General features: G+C 35.1%; 1 protein-coding gene across 3 annotated transcripts in view; it reads right to left on the reverse strand.

Moving 5' to 3' along the window:
* Nucleotides 1–7,635: 7,635 nt before the first annotated feature.
* Nucleotides 7,636–24,647, reverse strand: part of ARSJ (arylsulfatase family member J) — a 77,012-nt gene continuing 60,000 nt past the window's right edge. Inside the window, exons 3-4 of one of the 3 annotated variants that reach the window (XM_005555757.5) lie at nucleotides 8,728–10,094; nucleotides 7,636–8,631 (exon numbers count right to left, since the gene is read on the reverse strand). In XM_005555757.5, the coding sequence (XP_005555814.3) occupies nucleotides 8,606–8,631; nucleotides 8,728–10,094 (1,393 nt within the window). In that variant the 3' untranslated portion in view covers nucleotides 7,636–8,605. Of the gene's footprint in view, nucleotides 10,095–12,765; nucleotides 12,847–24,647 lie in introns of all 3 variants that reach the window. The other 2 variants (XM_074040354.1, XM_005555756.5) reach the window with 2 other exon arrangements.

Consider the following 24,647-nt stretch of genomic DNA (forward strand, 5'->3'; position numbering starts at 1 on the left):
ACAAGGATAGTCACTACAAAGATAAGAACAATAGAGAAGAATTCAAGGGGAATCATGTTACCTCAGTAGAAGACTCTATAATCAGAAAGCCATAAATATGGGACCCACTATTTTTTAACTTAAATTATTTGATAGGAATTGAGGTTAGACTGTAATATTGGACACGACTCAATTGTGAATTCAACGCATATGTAGATTTTATTGCACTTACCATTCAATATGATTATTCACATCACCTGTTTTATAATTTAATTTTAAAAAACTGGATTTAAACTATTAAAAATTATAAAATTAATTACATTCAGCCTCAACCTGTTGAAACAAACCTGCTAGCATGACCCCTGGTGGTAGTCATCTATAATATGTATTAGGGCTGGATATTTAGGTCCCAGAAATTTCTGCATGCTGGTTAATATGATTAAAAAAAAATAGGGTGGGTAAATTAGGCCTTTCTGTTCTGTGTTTCATGTTAATTGAATATTACAGTGTGCAAGACACTCTGCTAGGCATGTATTAGTTTTATTCCTGGATTTGGGCAAATATCTGGGAGTGGAATTGCTATGATATATATATATATCTCATATAAATATATATATATCGTAGACTCCGGTAGTGGTGAGAAGTATAACAAACACAGAGAAGTACATAAACTCTAGTTATATAGATAATGAATTTTAGAAAACTGAACATATAACCACAAGCAGCACAGAGACAAAAATATTAGCAGAACCCCAGAAGTCCCTCTTGTGCCCCTTCTAGTAACCCCTCAACACGTCCCCCTCAATAGAATAACATTCCATTATATGAGAATATCACAATTTGTTTACTCATTCTCTTGCTGATGAATAATTAAGTGTGCTTTTCAGTGTTAGGATACTATAAATAGTGCTTCTATGAATTATATCTTTACATGATTTTTGGTGAATATCTATACACGCATTTCTCCAGGGTATATTCCTAGGAATAAAATTGCTGAGTTATAGGGATATAAATGTTAAACTTTCATTGATACAGCCAAAACGTTTTCTGATGTGGTTATATTAGTTTACACTCTCACCAACACTTCCACTCAGTTGTTCCACATACTTACCAACACCTGGTACTATCTTTTTCATTTTAGCCTTTCTGATACAAATGTACTGGCATAGCATTATGATTTTAATTTACACTTCTCTAATGCCTAATGATTTTTAGCACATTTTCATATATTGACTGTGCATTTGTGTGTCATCTTTTGTGAGGACTCTTTCCATTATTTTCTCTTATTGATGTGTAGGAGTTCATTATATATTCTGGAGACTTTTTGTTGTTATATTTATTGTGAATAATTATTCTAGCTCCTGGCTTGCATTTAGCAGCTTTTTTGAGGAATAATTTACATGTCATACAGTTGCCCATTGTAACTATACAGTTCAGTGATTTTTTTAGTACATCATGCAGATGTACAATCATCCCTACGATTCAGTTTTAAGGTACCTCCTTCACCCTGAAGTTTCCCTCATACCTGTTTTCTGTCAGTCCCTGCTTCAACTTCCATCTGCAACCACTGATCTATGTCAGAAAGTGAATATTCTCATGTTTCTGCATAGTTAGGACTTTCTGACAAATGTTACTGGCACCTGGGTCAAAGGACAAGCTCGGACGTTGAAGTGTCTTACATGGGGAATTATCTGCTCTTAAAGAGTAATAAAACTTATTTCTGTCAGAGCCAACTGTTTGCATTTTGGGGTACTTTCCCCTCTCTTTTCTTCAGAACATTTATTTACAGTCCAAAGGACTCTAAAAGACCAGGGAGCAAATGTTTCTCTCTCAGGAAGGGAGGAGAGGGGGGGCATTTTATTTATATTTTTATATGTATACACACACACACACACACATATGTGTGTGTATATATATATATTTCCAGATTCATAATTTTAGGCTTCCTCTCCTATGATGCGACTCCTGTACATGTAGTGCTAAACATGTGGCTTTCCTTGCATCACCTATGTGACACTGCTGCCGTTGCTGTAATGAACAATGATGACTCTGAGTTCCAGAAACTTCATGGTTGCATTCAGGATAACAAGGAATAAATACAGATCATAAAAACTTACCAAGTTTACTGACAAGAATGGGATCCTGTTTGAAACGTGGTTTTCTGAAAGAGATAGAGGATGGCCCCCAGGCTAACTAACAGGATTTGAAAGAAGACAGCAAGAGCCAATAGCAGACAGATTGAAAGGATTGGAAGACAACTGTTGGTTGAAGGCTGGGGGTAGGTTGGAACAAGCAGCCCAAATGGTTTTAGGTTTTAGAGAAGGCTTTTAATTTTTGCCTTCTCCTAGCAAGAGAAGAAAGGGTCCAGGAATTCCCAACGTTGGGCTTTTGGTGGGTGGGTAGAGAATGTTAGAAATCTATGTTGTTCACTCCTCTATGTAAGAAGAGAAGAAATACACAAGGTAGGCTTTGGATAGGTTCCAAATAGAAGTTAGAAGTTACCTTATTCACTGCTCTCTCTTCTGGGCAGAAAGAGAAAGCATTAATTAGTTCCCAAAGCTGAAGCGGCTTTGGACATTGCAGCTGCTAAACTGCTTGGACCTGAAGGGAGAGGTCGCTCACTTACTCAGGTGGGAACAATTTGTTGGCTTCCTGATTGCTCACTCCCACTCTGATCTCAGCTCCTTGAAGATTTAGGGGTGGGGCTCAGGTCTTCTCGTCACCAGAAGGCTGAGATAGCTCTACACATTCATCCCTTTATGCTGGGAGAACTTTGGAAGGGAGGAATTCACTTGTTGATACCTCTGTTGTGTTGGACATAGCTATAATGTGCCTAGTTCTGTGGCAGAAACGGATGTGGGACTTGGGTATGGAGAAGGGTGCCAAGAAAGGAAAATGTGGAGTTATGGTTGCATGTGAGTTCAGAAAGAAATAGCCCTAGCACAGCCGGGATGCTGAGAAGTGCAGAGGCAAGGGGCCAAATAAAAAGGTAAGGGGAAAAACCTCTCCACCCACCTCACCTAGTCTCCACTGCCACTGCAGCCGCCATGGCTCCCAGCTGGGAGAGAGCACGATTCCTCAGAAGCTGTTTACCTTAATCTCTGAAACACTATGTTAACTGTTAGGATCTTGAGCATAACTTGAAGAAAAGAAAAAAAAAGTTTAATAAAACACTGTATTGTTTTGTTGCTATTATGTCTGACTGTATAGTAGAAATAATTGCAGGACTTTTTATGCTTGTAATTCCCCACCTCATAGGTGCTAGAGGGGATTATTTAATCAGGAATAACTAAAAATAGAGAAGTTTTAGTGGGATCTGCCTTAGAGACAGAATAACTCGCTGACTGAGGACTTAATGCTGTTTGCCCAAAGGAAGCCTCTGGAAATTCTGGTGATGATGACATAAAAAATATGATTTCAGATACTAAATTAAATCAAGACTTTTTAAAAACCTTGGTTATAAAAAGTTTTTTTTCTCACAGTTGTTTAGGATTTAGAAGGTCAGCTGAAGGTATTCCCTCTTCATCCTCCATGTTCAACCCTGGAGTGGAAGGACTTTAATTCTTAAAGCATTGTTTCTAGAAAGATTAATATGATGGAAGTGATATTAAAAATTATTTTTGGATTTTTATACTGAAAGACAAATTTTACTTTTGTTTGATTGTGCAATAAGATGCTCTCTATTTACAATTATCAGCTGAATAATTTCTACAAAGAGTGGATGGGTAGACATTTCTAATATGCCTTTGCTATTCTGTTGTTTGTTTTTCAATTATTGGGATTGATTTTACCTGAAATTGCATAAACCAACTGGCAAAAAATGTTACAGGATTGCAGTAAATTTGAATATAAGGAAATTTCAAATCATAGATATGAAATTGAAAGTTAGGTAAATACGTTCAAATCTACCTAATCCCCAAAGGCAACATTCAGGTTCTGTGCTTTAAATAATACCATGTTTAACCAATGAATCAACCAAATTCATAGAGATGCTATGACTAGTAAAATATTTAAGAAAAATATATCTTTAAAAAAGCAGAATTTCTGCTTTGCCATATTGGAGAGGTTTGTAATAGAATACCCAAGGATGTGAGGTATATTCCATTTGGCTTTATAATTCTATGAAGACATAGAGGTTTATTTGCTAATTATATTTTTTTCCTTTCATGATTTGGTACAAAAAGTTATTGACAATTTAAGCCCTCATCTCTTCTTTCTGGGAACTCATTTAAGCTAATGTATTCTGTAATATTCCAAGTAGCGTTAGAATAATCATGTTCTATCCTGTTATGTAATAAAGATGATAGATAAAATTTGCTCTCAATTTTGTATAATTTTTGCTTTGCTTTTGCTGTAACAGCATGTTCCTATAACTATACAATATTAGAGTTAGTTTTTTATAGTGTTAGAAATTTCTGCATTTCATATCATTGCTGCTAAAGGTATTAAGGATGATAAGTTCTATTTTTCAACAATGAAATCCCTGTACCAGAAATAGAAAGTGGAAACTTAGGCAAATGTGGCTGAACATATGGATAAATGTGATTATCTTATTTATTCACTCAAAAACATTGAGTGCTAAGTATGAGTAGGACACCATTTTATATACTGGCCATGCACATGTAAACAGAACTTATAGAAATCACTTTTCTTAAGAAGCTTATATTCTAGGGGAATGAAACAGACAATAAGGAAAACTTGTGAGTAAAATCTGAAGCATATTAAATGCTAACGAGGAAGATCAAGCTGGAAAGTGGGATAGCCATGGTGGGAGGATGGCAGGGATGAGGTGTTTGGTTATTGGGTTCATGGCTGCATCTTCTAGGAGAATGTACACTAAAAAGGCAGGGGCACACCCGAAGGCAAGGACTCTGCCTGACATCCCATGCACACCATTACACGAGGCACTTGACAAATGCTGAATGAGTGGATGGATAAACTTGGTGTAGAGTGAATCCTCCCGTTATCCTGATCTACTCTTTTTTCACACTACTTTATATAGTATATAATGTTATAATTAGTTGTGTTTATTATTTATTGTCTGCTTCACTCAGCTGGAAGATAACCTGCCCAAGGGTAAGAATTTTTATTCATTTCATACACTTATATATCCCAAGATCCTACAACATTGCCTGAGAGAGTAACATTCAGCATGCATTTATTGAATGAGTGAATGGATTCTATGAAGTCATTGCATGAGGAAATAAAGTAGCTATCAGTTTACCATAGAGGAATTGTGCTGCTTTTGGCAAGGAAACTTTTTCCTGCCAACATCACACATTCTGCTACTGACAAATTCACAATTTGTATGTTCAAAAATGGTATGAATAAAATGCTTAGGAAGCTAATCCTGACGCGAAATTCATATGCCTTAGAAAATCAAGAAACACCTGCACATGAAAATACATAGCATTTTTAGTTATATTAGCCTTAAGCTGGAAACAACCCAAGTGTCCATTAACATGTGAAAGGATAAAAAATGGCATATCTATATAATAAAATACTGTTCAGTAATATAAAGAAATAATGTGGAGACATGCACGCTAATATGGTATATTCTCACAGAGGAATGTTCAAAGTACAAAAAAGTATAATTATTCAACTATCAATGACAGTGATCCTCTGTGCTTAAAAATTTTAAAAGGGGCCTGGTCAAGAAAACAAAACTATCCATTCAATGTTTAGAAAAATGAAGAAAGAGTATGTAAAAACAGATGAAACAAGTTCTTTAGTTAGACCTGACAGTTGACAGACCCGGGGTAGATGTTTTCACTGGCTGAAAGGTACTACAAATATTTTCGTTGTTGATGTTCTCATTGGAAGAAAATGTTTTTATATCCGTTCTCAACCCAGAAACACAGCCATATTCAAAAATTATTTTCTGACAAAGCTAATGAAGTTTCTTTTGAAGCCCTAAGAAAGATCAGAGGTTTGAAAGAGGTGCAGTTTACACTTGAAAGAACCACAGGCAGCCTAGAAACGCATCTTGAAGATCACAGTTTAGGAAACTAACACCTGAGAATGAATTCCCCATATTAACATGGCATCAGTGATTAGGGCACAAAACTCAACGACACAGTGTTTTCCTTCCTGTTCATCTTGAAATTCCTAGTGATTTGCCAACAGCATTTTTAGAAACATTTTTGTTCATGACTTATATATGACTATTAGAAAGGATTTTAATTTCTTGAGGGCAAGACACTGAGACTTCTCGTAAACCACATCCTGCCTAGAGCCCTGGGCAGGTGGCAGGTACTCTTTAAAACAGCAATCAACATCCATGAAGCCATTTCCAGTAGAACACTGTGGGCTAAATTATTTTCACTGAGAAGATTATAATCATTTATAGAGAACTTAGAATTACACCACAATAGGTGATACCTACTGGTATTTCATAATCCTAATTTGCCTCTTTGCTTCTTTTTTTGTCTTTCTAGGAACTTCTAGAAGATTCTATTTTTACACTGTGTTTCCAATAACAGTATAGTTCCTCAGAATGCTAGTCCTGTGCATTGTGCCACAGAGAACAGTTTTATGGTGAAATTATGAAATACTGTATAACATTTTCCTTCTGTCAGGGTTACAATGCAAGCTAAGATTTTAAAAATTCTAACAAACATCTGCATTAAAGTGACTCCTTTGACTTTCTTTAACCCAACATCTCCCCAACTTACTTTCTTCAGAATTCTTTTTTAGTGTAAAGATGTCTATTTTTTAAAAGTGTATAAGATACTATCTATTTTAAGACATGTTATTTATGTGCCACTGGGAAAGGAAAACATGAACAATATGCCTTTATTTTTAAGACTCATTTAAAGGATACCGTCGACAAAACACAAACTTTAGGAAATACAACTTTATACTATAAAATAAACTGGAGCCATATATTCTAGAAATAAAACATTAAAATTAAAATCCTTTAAATCATCTTATCCAATTTAGTAATTTCAGTGCTAGATTACAGATTCTTTAATACATTTTCAGAAATTGTGAGCTGTGATATAAATGTATTATATCAGTCCTTTGAGCTGTGATATAAATGTGTTTAATGGTATGCTGTCATACCACCACACATTTTCTTATCACAGTTATAACTTCAAAGATCACAATTCTAGCTATCTGTGACTTTTCAAGTGTATACCGCGAGGCTTCGAGGCCTCTGTATTAGGAGAGGGCACTTCAAAGAACACACCAGGGTCTACAGGAACCACACCAATCTATGCTCATTGGTGACCCATGATAAACTTCTTTACTGATAATACTCCTTTAATTATCCTCATGACGTTTGCATGTGTGGTTTCCAAACAAGATAACTTACTCCAGGCAGGATCCATATATTCCATTTCTCTGTATCTCCCCACAGTGTCCACTTTGTATAAGAGTAAGGTTATTACTCTTAATGGCAAAAACTGCAACTACTTTTGCACCAACCTAATATAAATGTTAGGTTTTTATATTTTATAATAATTAATAATATTATTAATATGGGAACATCTTTCTCCATGTCATAGCCAAGTGGAAGCATCTATCTGTAAAATCATATTACTGTGGTTGTTAGCAAACCATTCCTTCAACTGCCTATTAGTAAAGATCTTTATTTTTTAGGATGAGTGATACAATTTTATCTAGAAGTTAGATCAGAAAAGCCACAGTAAATTTTCTAGTGCCATAAAATAAATCATTTTAATAATTAAGATACATAAATAGTTTATGATAGAAACAATAAAGTTGTCTCAACTCTGCACAAACATTGAATTTCCAAGTAATTTGTAAGGAATATATTCATCTTATTACATTCAAAATCATGGTTGAACAATGATGATTATAATGTTTTCTGAATGATGTTTTTATAGTCTATGAATTCGCACAGTATTACAGTAATTCATAGTATTACAGTGCTTGGTAATTTGAAGAAATGAAATAAAACTCTTCTAATGGTATGCAGGAAATAAAAATAAAATAATTAAAGTCATTTGCATAACTTTTTATGACAACAAAATAGTATTTTTCTGTAAAAATAAATTAGGTTTTTTTTATACTGAAATGTTCTTCTATTAAAGTGTTTAGAAAATAGTTACATTCATTGTGGGCAGTGTGCTCAAACATTCTTATTTGCCATTCCCTCATGCATGATAAAATGAGGTGCAAGCTGTTCACATGTGAGAAAAACAGCTTTTCACAGGAAAAGAAACATATATATATATGAGAAATAGAATTAATTTAGAAACCCAAGTGTCATACGACAGAGATACAAAAATTCACAAAGAAAATATATTCTTCAAGGCCTTTGAGGTGACACATCTTTGACTATAATTTATCAAAGGTAGTTTTAATCATGCTACCCTGTAACTTCCATCAAATTAGCATGCTTGTGGATGGTAGGTTATTGTACTCCTCCTATAATTTAAAGCAGTGTTTGGTCAGTTGACTGAAGCACAGCAGTCGAACTCAGGACTCACCACGTTTTCTAAAGGAGCAAGAGAAACAAACATCTCCACTCTAAGCGTGGTTTGCAAGAGTAGCACCTTTGGCACTGAGCAGAACAGTTTTCGGTGTGGCGGCCAGGTGACAGAAGTCTCTGGAGTGGCACAGCATGAAAACAAGCCTGACGCTTAGGGCAGCGATATTATCGAGCCAAATTTGCTGGTTTACCTAGGAAACAGATGAAAGATAAGAACTGATTAAAGTTTAACCAAACAGGAAATATTTGCGCTTATCCACAAGTAACACCTGAATGGCAAGTTGAACCTGAGACTGTTTTCTGTTGTTTCTTCTTCTTTATTTTGCTTTTCTTTTGCTTTTTCTCAGCCCGATTTTTGTTTGGCTTCTTTTTCTTGGTTTCCTCTTTATACCATGGCCCCCAGACCCCTCCATTGAGCCGAGGGTTACTTCTGGGGTCTTTGGGGGGATACCTGACCGGCACTGCAGTTTTGTTGAACTGTGAGAGCCTCCGTAGGAGCTTCTTCACGATTCCTGGATACCTGTTAGATAGGTCCACCCTCTCATATGGGTCGGCTGTGATGTTGAAAAGCCATACACTTTTGCCAGTTGACAAGGTAATCCGTTCATTGTGCCACCGGTTCGGTCCCAGGTTGCTGAAAGACTGAGGGGGCACCCAGTCGCTGTAGCCAGGATTTCCTGTGAGCAATTTCCAGTGCTGCACTCTGATGGCTGACTGGATTGCAGTGTTCCAGATCCCATAGCCTGCTGCCCAGGAGCCATTTTTTGCCTTGGTGTATATGGGGTCAATGTTATGCAAAATATCTACTCGGGGTGAGCGAAGACCCTCACTTATGGTCTCCCAGATATCATAGCCATCTAGTTGAATATCCTCATCAATCTGTCCTTCAGCCAGTGAAATCAGAGTAGGGTACCAGTCAGTGATGTGCACAAGTTCCTTACACACTGTTCCCTTGTTTTTCAGAAGTGGGCTATGCACAAAGCCTACAGCCCGGATCCCTCCTTCCCAATATGTTCCTTTGCTACCTCTGAGAGGCCAGTTACTCCCTCCTGCTGTAGGCTGGCCACCATTATCTGAAGAGTAAATGATGATGCTGTTGTTATAGAAACCATAAGTCTTTAGAGCCAATGTCACGTTGTTGATTGCTTCATCTAAGCAGGAAAGCATGGCAGCATATCTCCTCCTGTTTATGTTGATAATGGATCGGTAGTGTTCAAAATACCTGCCAGGAGCTTGCAGTGGTGAATGAACAGCTTGATAGGCAATATATAAAAATATAGGCTTTGTGGGGTTATGGGAAGCTAAGATTTGCTGTACTCTCTGAGTGTACATCTGTGTGGAGTATATGCCATTGTCATAGTCCCAGGCAGCATTGTCGTTTTCATACAAGTCATAGCCACACATCCCAGGACTGTCACATTTGTAGTGTGTATAGTAATCCCCACTTCCCAAAAGGGAACCAAAAAAGGTATCAAATCCTCTTTTGGTGGGCATGCATTCTTTTCTGTAAAAACCCAAGTGCCATTTTCCGACCATATGCGTTGAATATCCAACCTCCTTCAGTTTCTGAGGTAGGGTAGCATTGTCCAGAGGTAAACAGTTGGGTTGAGTAGGTCTTATGATAGAATGTTGAAGTCCGGTGTGTATCTGATACCTTAAGAAAAGAGAAAAATTTTATCAGGGCAGGATAAAAGAGATATTGTACATAAAACAGTGATCCCTAAATTAAATAATGTTTCTATGGGGATCATTGTGAAATTATAATTGACCCCAATGATAAATGACCAATTCAGCGTTTCTACTCTTTAGTCACAACTCTTACTCTAATTAACTTCCTATTTAACATTTGAAATACATTTCAATCTAAACCAGTACTTTTGAAACTAAGTTTTTGCCACTTATCTCAGTCTTTTTGAGACGGAATCTTGGTTTTCACCTAGGGTGGAGTGCAGTGGCGTGATCTCGGCTCACTGCAACCTTCACCTCCCAGGTTCAAGCAATTCTCCTGCCTCAGTCTCCCCAGTAGCTGGGATTACAGGCATGCACCGCCACACCCAGGTAACTTTTTTGTGTGTTTAGTAGAGACGGGGTTTTACCATGTTGGCCAGTCTGGTCTCAAACTCCTGACCTCAGGTGATCTACCTGCCTTGGCCTCCCAAAGTGCTGGGATTACAGGCGCAAAGCCACGGTGCCCAGCCTCAAAGTCTTTTAAAGTTCTTATAATGGAATTAATTTGAATAAACTTTAATCTCTTAATTATATGACTGAAAACTGACAAGATAGGAGAAAAGATATATAGAATCAGAGTATTATTATTATTATTGCTTTTAACCTAGGAGCCTTCTAAATCATTAGCTCCTAAATAGTTTCCTGAAATCATTTATTTCAAGCTAACTATGAATTACTAAAAATACATGGAAAAATTGTAGAAAAATCTCCTGTTTGATTGTCAAACAATAGTTCATTCTTAATAGCTAATTTGTTAGATCTGTGAAATGAGAAAAAGGTTTTTGACTACACAATACATTATTGTTTAAAAATCATTTTAGAATAAATGTTTTAGCTAGTGCTACAAATTATATTTTTCAAAAAATAACAGGTAATAAGTCCTTATGTATGTTTCCCACAGTGTCTCCTTTTAAAAAATTATAATCACTTATAGTCTAAGAAAGCGTAACACTTTCTAATATGTTAAAAATTAAGTGAATGTTAATTTCTTGCATTTTTCTCTTTCCAGTGGTATTTTGCAAAGGGGGTTTTCCAAGAAGGGGTTATTATTACACAAGTGTATGAATTTTCACTTGGGCCAAGACATACCAGTTCGTTTCTGACATTTTGAAACTGATTGATTCTATAGTTATAAGTACAAGAACACTTTTAAAATAGAATATATAAAAATGAAAATAAAATTAAGGTTGTAGAAAATTGTCAGGGTAAATATGTAGATATTCTTGGAATCAAATTAAAAAAAAAAATTGAGGTCAAAAGCGACCTTTTTCACAGGTATTTCACCTGAAAGGCCAACATGTTATACATGCCTTGGATGAATAGTTCGATTTATTTTTAATGTTTTAATAATAGCATGATGAAACTATGAGCTTTTTGAAGTGTTAATTGCAACACACACTGATGTTTCTGTGGGTGCCGGAGTGATATCGATCACTATTGCAAAGCAGCATTCACGTGGACCCTATTTACTCTGCTGATCATTTAGCTGTCAGTTTTGCAATAGTCATGGTCATGGTAATTTAAAATGTAAGAAACTCCCAAAGAAATAGTCATTTCATAAACATCATAAGTACCAAGTTTAGAAGGCATTGTTACTGTTCTTGATCTTTTTTTTTTTTTTTTTTTTTTCCAGACAGAGTCTCGCTCTATCACCCAGGGTGGAGTGCAGTGGCATGGTCTTGGCTCACTGCAACCTCTGCTTCCCGGGTTCAAACGATTCTCCTGCCTCAGCTACTCGAGTAGCTGGAATTACAGGTGTACACCACCACACCTGGCTAATTTTTGTAGTTTTAGTAGAGATACTGTTTCACTATGTTGGCCAAGCTGGTTTCAAACTTCTGACCTCAGGTGATCCACCTGCCCCGGCCTCCCAAAGTACTGCCACTGCACCTGGCCTGTTCTTGAAAATTTTTAGTCCAGTCCAGGATCCAAAACATTCACTTGTGAAAAAACTAATTTTAGACACAAGTGGATGTTTTCTAAAATTAGAAAAGACTAATTTTTCACACAAGTACATGATAAATTAGTAAATACCCATTAATGGAAACTTGGAGAAAATTAAAAAGGAAGACATCTATATGGGTAAAATTTTTGGGAATCATTTATGGGGATGAGTTATTAACAAAATAATTATGTTATGCAGAAAATGGATTTGACTGGGATGGCTATTCAATTCATCAAATGGTAAACCAATTAAGCATTTCTAATTAAATTGGTCATTGTCTCACCTATTGACAAAGGCAACAGGAAAAGAGGCTTATGAAAAACATAAAATACAGGAAACGTTTGCAGAAAATAAAAGAGAAGGCAAGAAGAGGTTTGCTGCTTTCAGAAAATGGTGTAGCCTTCGCAGATAAATAGGAGTTCAGAGCTATTAATCAACTATGAGTTTTCTGTCTTCTGTAGAAAGTAGAATGGTTTTTAAATTGGAAAATGTGGAACCAGCAACATAAAAGTTTGACAGCAGCTTATAACAGGGAAGAGGTTTTCAGGGCAGCTCCTGTTTCAATGAGTTCCAGCCTCTATGGTGGAATAGGAGGAAGTTTCACGTTATTTGGGGTGTGAGTTAAGGGTGTAGGTTTTGGAATCAAACAGACCTGGGTTTGAATTTGCTCCATTGCTTATTATCTTTGTGGTTTTGGGAAGTACTTAATCCCTCTGATCCTCAGTTTCCTCATCTGTAAAATAGGGATAATAATACATATTGGGTTGCTGCAAGCATTGGAAGGGAACAGAGTCTAGTAAGGAGGGTACATTTCATCAGTGATAGCTTTAACAATTATCCCAGCGTGCTGAATTGGGTGTTACTAACATTTGCATAATGCTTTTTAAATTTATAGATGTTTATTCATATGCATTATTGCATTTCAGTTTCATTACAACAGTGAGAAGTCAGATTACTTAAGTTCATTTTATAGATGGGAAAATAGAGATGTAGAGAAGTTGTGGTTTTCTCCCCAACACCCTCAACCTGCCCCACCCAGTTGTGAAACTGATTCTTGATCAGCAGTGGCAAAGTCCGATGTTCTCTCTGTTCTTGTTAAGAGTTAATATCAGTACTTTTTGAAAAATCAAGGAGCAGAGGAAAGATGCCAGGAGTCTTGAGAAGCAAATCTGTTCTAACTTTCCAATTAAAGAAAGGAAGGATTTGTAAACTGGATAGTGAGACTTATGTTGATCCCAGAAAAATTTGAGAATGATTTTTTTTAAAGTACATGATTTGTGAGCACTTCAAAAATAACAAATGAGACAAGTCAAAAAAGAATAGTCCTGCCAAGTTAGCTTCATTGTCTTTTTAAAAAAAGATCAGCATTAGGCAAATAGCTTAGGAATGATTTAGCATTTGAAAGGGCTGCCCATTATTCTTTTTTTACATAAAATAATGAAAAATCAACTGTATGTTAGCACTTTAGTTGGAGATAAGAATGATAATCTTACACTTTAATGAAAGTCAATGTAATATGAATTTTTTTTACTGATATGCTCTTCTCTGGCCTCCACAACTCTGTGGAGCAGGTAGGAGTGTTTCATTTAACAGAAAAAAAGAAAAGAAAGAAAAACAACTCAGAAAATAAGCCCTCACAGCACTACTCAAAATAGCAAGACTTGAAATCAACCTAAATCCCCATAAATAGGAGATTGGATAAAGAAAATATGGTACTTATAACCGACAGAATACTATGCAGCCATAACAAAGAACAAAATCATGTCCTTTGCAGTAACATGGATGTAGCTGGAGGCCATTATCCTAAGTGAATTAACACAGGAACATAAAGCTAAATACCACATGTTCTCACTTGTAAGTGAGTACTAAACTTTGATTGCACATGAACACAAAAAAGGGAACAAAAGACACCAGGACTCACTTGACGATGGAGGGTAGGGGACAGGTGAGGATTGGAAAACTACCCATTGGGTACTATGCTCACTACCTGGGTGATGAAATAATCCGTACACCAAACCTCCGTGACATGCAATTTACCCATGTAACAAAACTGCACGTGAACCCCTAGAACCTAAAATAAAAACTGTAAGGAATTAAAAGAACGAGACTAAAGAGACATGACAATTAAATGCAATATGTGGTTTTGAATTGGAATAGTTTCAATAAAGAACATATTTAGAGAACTGGCAAAACTTAAATGGGGTCTTGGGATTAAAGTGGAATAACAATGTTTTCTGATTTTGATGGTTTTGTGGCTAACATAGGAGAATACTCTTGTTTGTAGGAAATACTAAAGTATTGAAGGTGATAGGACATCATGTTGGCTCTTAACTCTCAATTCAGGAAAAATGCTATTTGTGCTGTACTTGCAATTTTTCTATAAGATTGTCTCAAAATTTAAAACAAGTTGTAAGAAAATCTAACAGGGATAAATAAAAGATATTTTATTTAAAAATCAATTTTTTACATGTTAGCTGTATAAGACTATATCAATGGATCTGAGAAGTTAAATATATCAGACTACAAATTTAATAAAAAGCAAAAGAGAAAAATGAGAGCTATAATTGTAATTAATCTTTACATTATATAAAGGCAGTGTGTAAATTCTGATGAGTAATAATCCCATTATGTTAATTAGAACACATCTGAAAAATAGTATTCAATATTTAAGCATGTACCCCAATATATGTACATTTACTTACTTATAAATTACACTCAAGCATATTGTATTAATTTAGGAACATTGTAAAACTTACACAGGATAGAAATTAAAAGGGATGAGATAAAAATAAATGTAAGTAGAATTTCTTATATTTCTTTTTGCATCCTAATGAATCATCTTGCATTACCCTTTGGTGTATGTACTCCAATTTGGAGACCACTGGTATAGAAAGTAGATTTTAGAAAGATGAGAGTTGAAACACAGATGGTTTAGAGAAGAATTTTTCTAAACAATTCTTCTAATTGTTTAGAAGAGATTGTTTAGAGATTGTTTAGATTTGTCTAGATCAAAGATGATGGTGGCTTGGACTACCATCTAGTGGCAGTAAAAATGGAAAGAGGTGGATGGATGAAATGTATATTTGGATTTAGAACTGATAGGACTAAATCAGTGAGAGAAGGATAGAAGGAGTGGAAAAGAAAAGAATTAGGAATGATTTCTAGATTTGTTTTTATAACCTGGAGAGTGGTAGATAGTTCAACTCCTCTCTGTTTTATTTCAAAGTATAGAATTAGGACTAATGGTCAATATTATAAAGAAGCTGATTTCAACTCAATGTGAAAAATAACATTCTAAAAAAGAAAATAAAAAAAAAAATTGTAAACAGGCTAGATAAGCATTTACCAAGGATTCTGTAAAAGAGATTCCTCAATTAGAAATGAAGTCCTAGATGACCTCTGATATGGTTTGGCTGTGCCCCCACCCAAATCTCATTTGAACTGTAGTTCCCATAATCCCCGCATGTCGTGAGAGGGACGTGGTGAGAGGTAATTGAATCATGGGGGCAGTTTTCCTCATGCTATTCTCGTGATAGTGCATAACTTCTCAGGAGATCCTATGGTTTCATAAGGAGCTTCCCCCTTCACTTGGCTGTCATTTCTGTCTCCTACCGCCATGTGAAGAAGGGTGTGTTTGCTTTCCCTTCTGCCATGTTTGTAAGTTTCCTCAGGCCTCCTCAGCATTGTGAAACTGTGAGTCAATTAAACATCTTTTCTTTATAAATTACCCAGCCTCAGGTATATCCTTATAGCAGCATGAGAACAGAGTACTACACCTCTAAGTTTCTTTCTAACTATAAGAATCCATGAGTCAAAGACTATTGCTTAATGTGTCAATAAAGGGTCTCCATTTAACATCAGAACAGCTTCACAATACCAAGTTTATAATATAATTTACAGATATTTCATAGGGAAGATTCCACAAATATCAATGATATATTTAACATTTATTTGTATAAGATGAAATTAGTTTAAAAATAGAATTTTTATATAATACATTTCAAATGCTTGCATTACCTTTGCTAAAAAATAAAATAATTTTGAAATTTAGTAGATTTTTTTACAGTCTGTCTACCTTGTGAAGAAAATTCCATATGAATAATAGTAAACCTAGATTTGTTGCCAAATCTGTTAAAAGCAATCGCCATCATTCTAACTTTACTGCCAACTTAAAAGAAAAATGCTAAGTAGACATTTCAGCTTGGCATTAGAATATGTGAAGGTTTATAATTTTTTATATTAATTTGTATTACTGGGTGCTGGATACTATAGTCTATGAATTCTCCTTTGACTGAAAATATTGTCTAAGGTAATGCTATTGTTCTAATTACATATTTAATGTACTCTTGTAAGTGGGATAAAATATGAATACTAATAGTTTTATGCAGACTTTAAAGTCCAGAATGGTTAGCAAGTAAAAAATAGGCCAATAGTGGAGTAGAAATTCGTATTTTGAAGGGAAGGAAATAAGTGCAAGAGACTGTACTTTACAAATCAAATATCATGCAGATATTTATGTAGGAAGAATATAACTAATTTTCCGTATTCTGAAAGGTGTTTGCTTATGACTGCCTTCCAAAAGACTCTCTTGTCTATAAATACATTCTATTTATGGGCCTTAATTTTATCTTTCAGTTAATTATATCATCTGGAAAGGGGTGAAAGAGGGGCAGGCTGTGGCAACAAATCTATGCCTAGTTGTTTAATCTCATGAATGAGTGAATTAATTGCTTGTTTAACACTCCTTCTATACTGTGCTAGCTTTGGGGATTATAACAGGTGAATAGGATGGTCTCTGCTCTCAAGGAACTCAGTGTAATTGGAACAGACAAACCATTAGGGCATTATTATGATAGGACTAAGTGTTACAGTAGAGAACCACAGCATTTTATGGGTGCTCATAGTAGAGTCAGGAAACCTCTCAGAAGAGGCCATGTTTCATTTGAGTTTTAGTGCATTCAGGAGTATTTGGGTGAGTGTGGAATGAAAGCAGGTAGTGCGAGCAGCTGAAACAACTTGGACAAAAGAGCATTCACAAGGGAAGGTAAATCTGATATGATTTTTGCAGGAGGAGCCATCCAGGTGAAGAGTTGAAGGGAAGACAAAGAAAGTGTTTCAGTAAGTGTAGAATGTTTGAATGCAAAAAGTGAGAGAGAATTTGGGTCTCTGTAGATCAACAATTTATAATATTAGAATATAAGGGTAGAGATTCAGACATCTTGATGGGAGACTAGTCTATAGAGGTAAGTAGGTGTTCAATGACAGGGTGCTGCATTAGAGGATAGAGCTGTACTAAGGTTTCCTTACTTAATGTGAAGGTCACAGGAAGTCACAGAATACTTTTGAAATGAGAATGACACAATTGAAGCTTTGCTTTGGAAAAATCAACTCTGGTTGTAGTGTGAAGAATGGATTGGAGTGGAACAAGACCTAGACAGGAAGATATGCCCTGATCTAAGAGATAAAGGGTGACATCCAAGACTGAGATTCGTTACAGTGAGGATGCAGTAAAGGGAAGATTAGATATTATAAAGAGAGACATTTGATAGGGTTACAGACCATATATGGGAAGTGTGGGAGAAGGAAATATTAAAGATGAGTCCAAACTGTCTGGTCTGGGTGGCCGGGTAAAAGGAAATCTTTGCATTGAGTTAAGAAATCCAGAAAAAAGGGACAGGAATAAATAGGAAGACAATGATTCCTGCCCTGCATTTAGCTAGAGGTATCTGTCAGATATCCACTTGGAGATGTATAGGATAAAGTAAAATAAATAATTGATGAATACATTTTAGCTGCTCCTGCCACACACATGCACAAAAGGGTAACTATGTGAGATGATGAATGTGTTAATTTGCTTCGCCATAGTAACTAATTTAGTAGTTATGGATAGCCCATTATATCATACTGTATACATTAAATATACACAATAAAATTTATTTAAAAGAAAATAGTGATATGCTACCCAAATTAGGTACCATAATGTTTTTCACCTGCATTAAAGTTAAGATGATATGTATTTCTTAATGGAAAATAGTGGAAAGCAATGTTACAATAAAAATGCAGTTAATTTAATTATGAAATAGAGATCTGAGACTCATTAACTTTTAGGTGGTAGGTGAATTCATGGGAACTCATGTCATCATCTAAAGACAAAATGCAGAAGGCCATACATGGAGCCCAGGCGATACCATCATTTAGAAGAAAAGCAAGGAGCAACATTAAAAGAGTCTGAGGTAAATCAGCTACCCTGTGAGCTAGAGCAGTGGAGAAGAGTTTTAGAGTCAACTGCATCACTTACTATAGAGAAGCCAGGGAAAGTGAGAATTGCACAGCATCAACTGGATTTGGCAATAAGCATGCAGACCTTGTAAGCTATTCTCTAGTAGAATGGTGTGGGAAGAAACTGGATTATAGTGGATTGAGACATGAATGGAAAGTGAAAACGTATAGATGGTAAGCATACACTATTTCAAGATACGTAGATGAAAAAATAAAAGAATATGGTGAGACGATAAGTGCTGATGTAGAAAAGTGTTTATGATGTATTATTAAGTAAAAGACCATCTGGCTATGGCAGAATATCTATTGTATTATTACATTTTTACAATAATGTATACATTTTTAAAAATGTATAGGTTCCATGAGGGCAGGAAGTTTGTTCACTGGTATATCCATATCACCTGAAACAATACATGGCTCATAACAACACATCAATTGTTGAATGAATAAATGAGAATGTGTATGTGTGTGTTCATAAAGAGATAAAGATGAAGAAAAATGTAAACATATATAGCAAACTGTTGAACATGATTATTTCTGGGAACATAATAATTGTGGGAGGAGAGAAGCTTTCAACTTGTTATGTAAATTTATAAATAAATAAAATTTAGATGATTAGGTTTCAAAAACAATAGCTTATTATACTCAGATGAATTGTATCAAGGCAACTAATTAATTTGAAATAAAAAAGATTAAATCTAAATGCCAAATGAATGGATACACTCACTCATCTCCTGTTCTGCCTAGCAGGGACATCTGCTCAGGAGATTACCTTCGATCTAGACAAAAAGGGATGGAATGAGCTAAATAAATTCTGTAATTACCCCTGAAATCTAGAAAAAAAAGTCTCCTTTCACTACACAAGCAGATGAGGAAACGTGTCAAGTAACTTTTAAAATTTCTGCCTTTGGATAATCTTTCCTAGTCTCTGCTATTTGTCCTTGCAATTGCCTTACTCATCCATTGTCGGTGAACCTTCAGGACACCAAAGCTTTTTCTACATTGATTACAATTTTCCTGGTCTCTTTGGAAACATAGCTACAAATAACACGCTATGTGATTGTTTTCTGGAAATAGTTTTCATCCAAAAATAAGTTTCTTTCCTACTAGATGGTCTTTTCTTTGACTCTTATAATCTCATGTTCTTTTCTCTTTTTTGGAATTATTTATTTGAAGACCCATGCTTCAAAAATTAAGATTTAATATATAAGTTACAGATTACCAAATACCTATTGACATGAATATTCACTTATGTAATTAATGAATCTCTCATTTATAAAATTACTTACAGAATAAAATTTAAGAGTGAACTCCAGGGGTACATTTTAAAATTATCTAATTTACAGAGACTGTTTCAAGGATACATACACTCCATAAAGCAAGTGGACCCACACTGTCAAAATAATGTTTATATTTTTCTTGCTATTTTCAATATGTTCACAGAATAATATAAAATTAATTTTTAAAGAAATGTACTAGTTTTTATCTCCTGTATTGTAAGCAGAAATTGCACTTAGATGAACAGACTGGGGAGTAACTTAAATACAAAACTATTCCTGATACTACTAACTTTGCCCTATAGACAGAATGTGTTAAGGAAGATATCCTTAAGAAATATCATAGTAATATTAGTTAGAATCCTCAATGTAAGGTATAGATTGCTTAGAGATAATTTAAAATCCTTTCATTTTTAAATATTTATTTAGTTTTTGAGATGGAGTCTTGCTCTCTTGCCTAGGCTGGAGTGCAATGGTGTGGTCTCAGCTCACTGCAACCTCCACCTCCCAGGTTCAAGTGATTCTCTTGCCTCAGCCTCCTGAGTAGCTAGGACTACAGGTGCCCACCACCATGCCTGGCTAATTTTTGTATTTTTAGTAGAGATGGGGTTTCACCATGTTGGCCAGGCTGGTCTCAAACTCCTGACCTCGTAATCCACCAGCCTTAGCCTCCTAAAGTGCTGGGACTACAGGCGTGAGCCACTGCACCCGGCCTAAAACCTTTCAAATATTTTGAAAATATGATCTCTCACTCTGCTTTATATGAATTGGTCCATTAATATTTAGTTATTCTCATATGGGCAGGACTGCCATATTTAAGAAGTTTAACATTTTCTTTGTGCCTTTGACTTTGAAGAAAGAAACTTTATCAAAATTTTCATATTTATGTTCACCAGGTGGCTTTTCCAGAAAACAGCCCAGCAAAAAAGTGATAATGTTCTTCCATTCTTGAGGAGAATTGCTTTCTTTTAGCCATGGTTAGGAAATATCTGGCAAATAACTGAGTGTCTTTGCACCTGCAGTTAGCCACACATAGATGAAAGTATTTAATGTCAAACTCATATGGACATATCAGTGTCTTAGTTGCAAGCCATGTGACAACAAACTGAAATTCAGCATAACTTAGTAGAGAAAATGGGGTAGTCTCCAGAAAAAAAATCACAAATATTATTAAGTACCCACACTATTCCAGGCACTGTATTGTGGAGAAACATAAAGAATAGTGAGAGTTTATGAGAAATAACTCTGTAAGAAGCATTGTGACATACTATATAACCAAAGTAGACAATAAATTTTATGATTTAGAGAAAGTTGAGAAGGTAATACATTGGCTTATTCTTCAAAACAGTTGAGTTTGTTGTACTGTCCATTGATTATTTATGAAGGACATTTATAATTCTGTGTTATAAAGCAGTTTCAGCTGAAAATAAAGAGAATTATTGAGTAAACACTGCATTAATTTGGTATGACCAGACTCTCAAGGCTAGAGGCATCTGGGTATCATTGTAGGCTACAGTGATACCTGATTAATACTATCAATGTAGGCTACAGGTATCATTAAAAATAGTATATATGCTTAATTAACAGATATTAGATATTTTCCCTAAAATATAAATCTCTGAACTTGTAATCTGTCTGTGACTTTGCCCTTTTATTAGCATCTTTTCTAAATTCAATAGTAATGGTTATTGGCTCTGTCTCTAATACAGATATTGAGCTATTTTGAGTAGTTGAGGATTTATTATTATGGCAGTATTATTAAGCAATTAGTCCTGGCAGATCAAGATATGGAATTAACATTTTATATTCTGAAGTGAACTTTATAAGTAGCTTTAAATGAGAGTAAGAAAATTAGCAAATTAAAATGGACTCCTTGCCCTGATATTTATTATAGATCATCTTTCCTCCTCTATTACATGTACAGTAGCATGGTTATAGCTGACTTAATTTTATATAATTCTTTTCATTTAATTTTCTCCTTTATGTAGAAAACTATGCAGAGTTTTTGTTTGAAATATATTGTAGGGATAATAATTTTTAAAACCAGAAATAAAAAGAAAAAATAAATACACCCTGAAGATCTCTAATAAATAAAACTTGTTGCCTCCAGGATGAAATTCTCCCCACTCTACCTCTGGATCAGAACATCTTTATCATAGTTATCCTTCATCTGCTGCAGGTAAAATACTTGCCTCATTCCTGTCATCACTGAATATGAAAAGCAGATGGTCTGCACCCTTTCTACAACAATAGAGATCATATTTTTGTTCCCAGAAAAGACATCGCAAAGTTACAAGTGAGAAGTGATCACTGCCTAGGCAGACCGTTTTCCTCCAGTGAGGGTTCACTGCTTATAGACTGGAAAGGACACTAATTGGAAAACTCGCAGTTTTAATCTCACATGCCCTCTGGCAACTCTCTTATTTTCTGCCAAAAGTGTGCCCCTCATGGTCAGGGTTGAATCCATAGCCCAATGTCTCCCAGGGTATTTCCTGGGTGGTATGTGAGAAAATGAATATTCTATATTTATTATAAATCTGGTGGGTGGAGAGATTGTTAGAGGGCTCACTTTATCTCTGGACATCTGCTTAATGACTTGACATCATAGGAATTTCTCCAGCATGTATTGTGGAAACAATCCGGCCTACCTTTTCTATTGAGAGAACCCACAATATTAGAAATCAGAATGCCTGGATTTGAATTCTGCCCTACAGGCTGTGTAACCTTGAGCATGTCGTTCAACCTGAACCTCAGTTTTCTCATCTATAAGGGAGATATTAATGACAGCAGCACACCAATGCCACAGGATTTTCTTTTTCTTTTATTTTTGGTTGGTGAGGTATATAATAAAATGAAATAAAATATATTAAACATATTGCAAATTGCAAAATTTTATAAAAATGCTAGTTATAACTAATTGTTACTACATGTTCTCTCTTTTTTTTTTTTTTGGCCTCTGGTCCATCATCTCTTCAACTCCATGTCTTCCTCCCCCTTCTGCTCTATTGTGTGCAAGTGGTGAAACCAAAACTAAACCAAAGCAAAACATGATACCATTGCTTGGGTCTCATGAAATACTATCTTGCCCACTCTCTTTCTTTTTCCTGGTAGTCAGATTGGAATTTCCAATTGTCAAACTGAAGTTCAACGCATGAAGTTGCTTTCTGTTTTTCCTTTTATTTGACTAATGTGTCAGTCCTTTCAATATCTATGGAGGAATGCAAATAAATAATTCACAGTGCTCTAGAGGGAGACACAAGTTAACTTGCCAATTAACTTTATTTTTATAAAATAATAAATATGTGGAACAGAAACATTTTGTAATAAGGAGGATAGGTGCTGAACCTAAAGGAATATTCATGGTATGCTGAGTTGTAATTACTTATACTGAAAAACCAACTGATGGATACATCTCAGCTGGGATACTCCATTCAATTTTTTTCTTATTCTTTACTCATATCGTAACAGATACGTTTCCAAAACATTATCCAAATACTGCATATATTACCCTGGGAAAGCCTCCCCATTTTTGACCACAGGTTTCTCAGCTAATTGTATTCTGGGAAGCACCCAGAAAGAACCATTAAAATTCACTGCAGTCAAAGCTGTTTTTTACAGTGTTGCTTCTCTTAGTGCCCATTGCCCCCTTTCCTGTACCAGTGAGAGGAATCATGTGTCCTCATGCTCTGCCTTGCCTGCCACCTCCTTTCAAAATTTGTGTTATAACATCCAAAACTATCACCTTCATATTATTGAGCTTTTGCAGTCCTGGAAAGCAAAATGTTGTTTTAGCTGTCTTTTTACCAAGATACGAGACACAGATTCTCAAAGTTAATTAAAGGGTATTTTATAATAATATAAGTGAAAATGCATGTAAAAGTGCAATGATTAGCGAAAAATTATGTTCAGAAGCCGTATTAATGAAGTTCTTATATGTCACATTCAGAAAAAAATTGTATTAGAACACAAGCTAAAAATAAATCATTCATCACAATATAGTTAGAGGAATATTAAGAGAATAATAAGTGATTTGACCTACTAAAAGAGAATTACATTATTTCCCTTTGAAATTTACCAGCATATTATTAGAATCTTCAATATGATTCTTATGAATCTTCAGTATGATTCTTCAATATGAATACTTACCAATAACTCTGAAGTTCTATTATGCATCCTTTATATTAGGTTTATTTTACTTTGAATTGTTATCCTGTAAAACAATATAACTGCAAATCAAAATGGCAAAACCATTTCAAAGAATTTCTATGTCTCAGTTTCCTAATTTGCATGAAATGGGATTAATAATAACACTTTTCTCACTGAGTTACCATGAGGATTAAATGAGCTAATAAATGTGAGGTATGCAGAATAATGCCTAACACATAGAAACACAATATTTAAAAAATTACAGAGTTCCATATGGTTATTAGAATTTTATCAACCTTACATTTCCCAACCTATTGGTTATTATCTACTCTCACCTAACCAATGAGTAATAAGAATCTCTAATAAACCACCACTTGTCAACTTTTGGTGCAGTAACAAAGAAGAATATCACAATTATCAGAAAACATGACTCAGACACACCTTCCTTTTCCAACTACATATCTCCACAAGGCTGAATTGTCCTCATATACTTCAACAGAAACAACAAATAGCAATGAGAAATCCAGCTATCTTCTATTAGAGTAGACATTAAAGAGATTTGAAAAAATGACAAATAATGCTACTTTTCAGTACTCATCTTTTATAGAATATCTTTATAAAATATTTATATTATGTGTAAAAGACTTGTTATTACTTTTGAATGAATAAATAATTTTCAAAATTTTTCAGTTTTAGTTTATATTATGGTAAAAATCAATAGATGTAACTCAGATAAATGAAAGTTGTTTGGGGTCTTTAGTGATTTGTAAGAATACAAATGGGTCCTAATGCCAAAAAGTTTGAGAACTGCGAACATCTAAAATTTCTTTAA

Source organism: Macaca fascicularis, chromosome 5 (genome assembly GCF_037993035.2).
Source record: "Macaca fascicularis isolate 582-1 chromosome 5, T2T-MFA8v1.1".
Taxonomy (NCBI): Eukaryota; Metazoa; Chordata; class Mammalia; order Primates; family Cercopithecidae; genus Macaca; species Macaca fascicularis.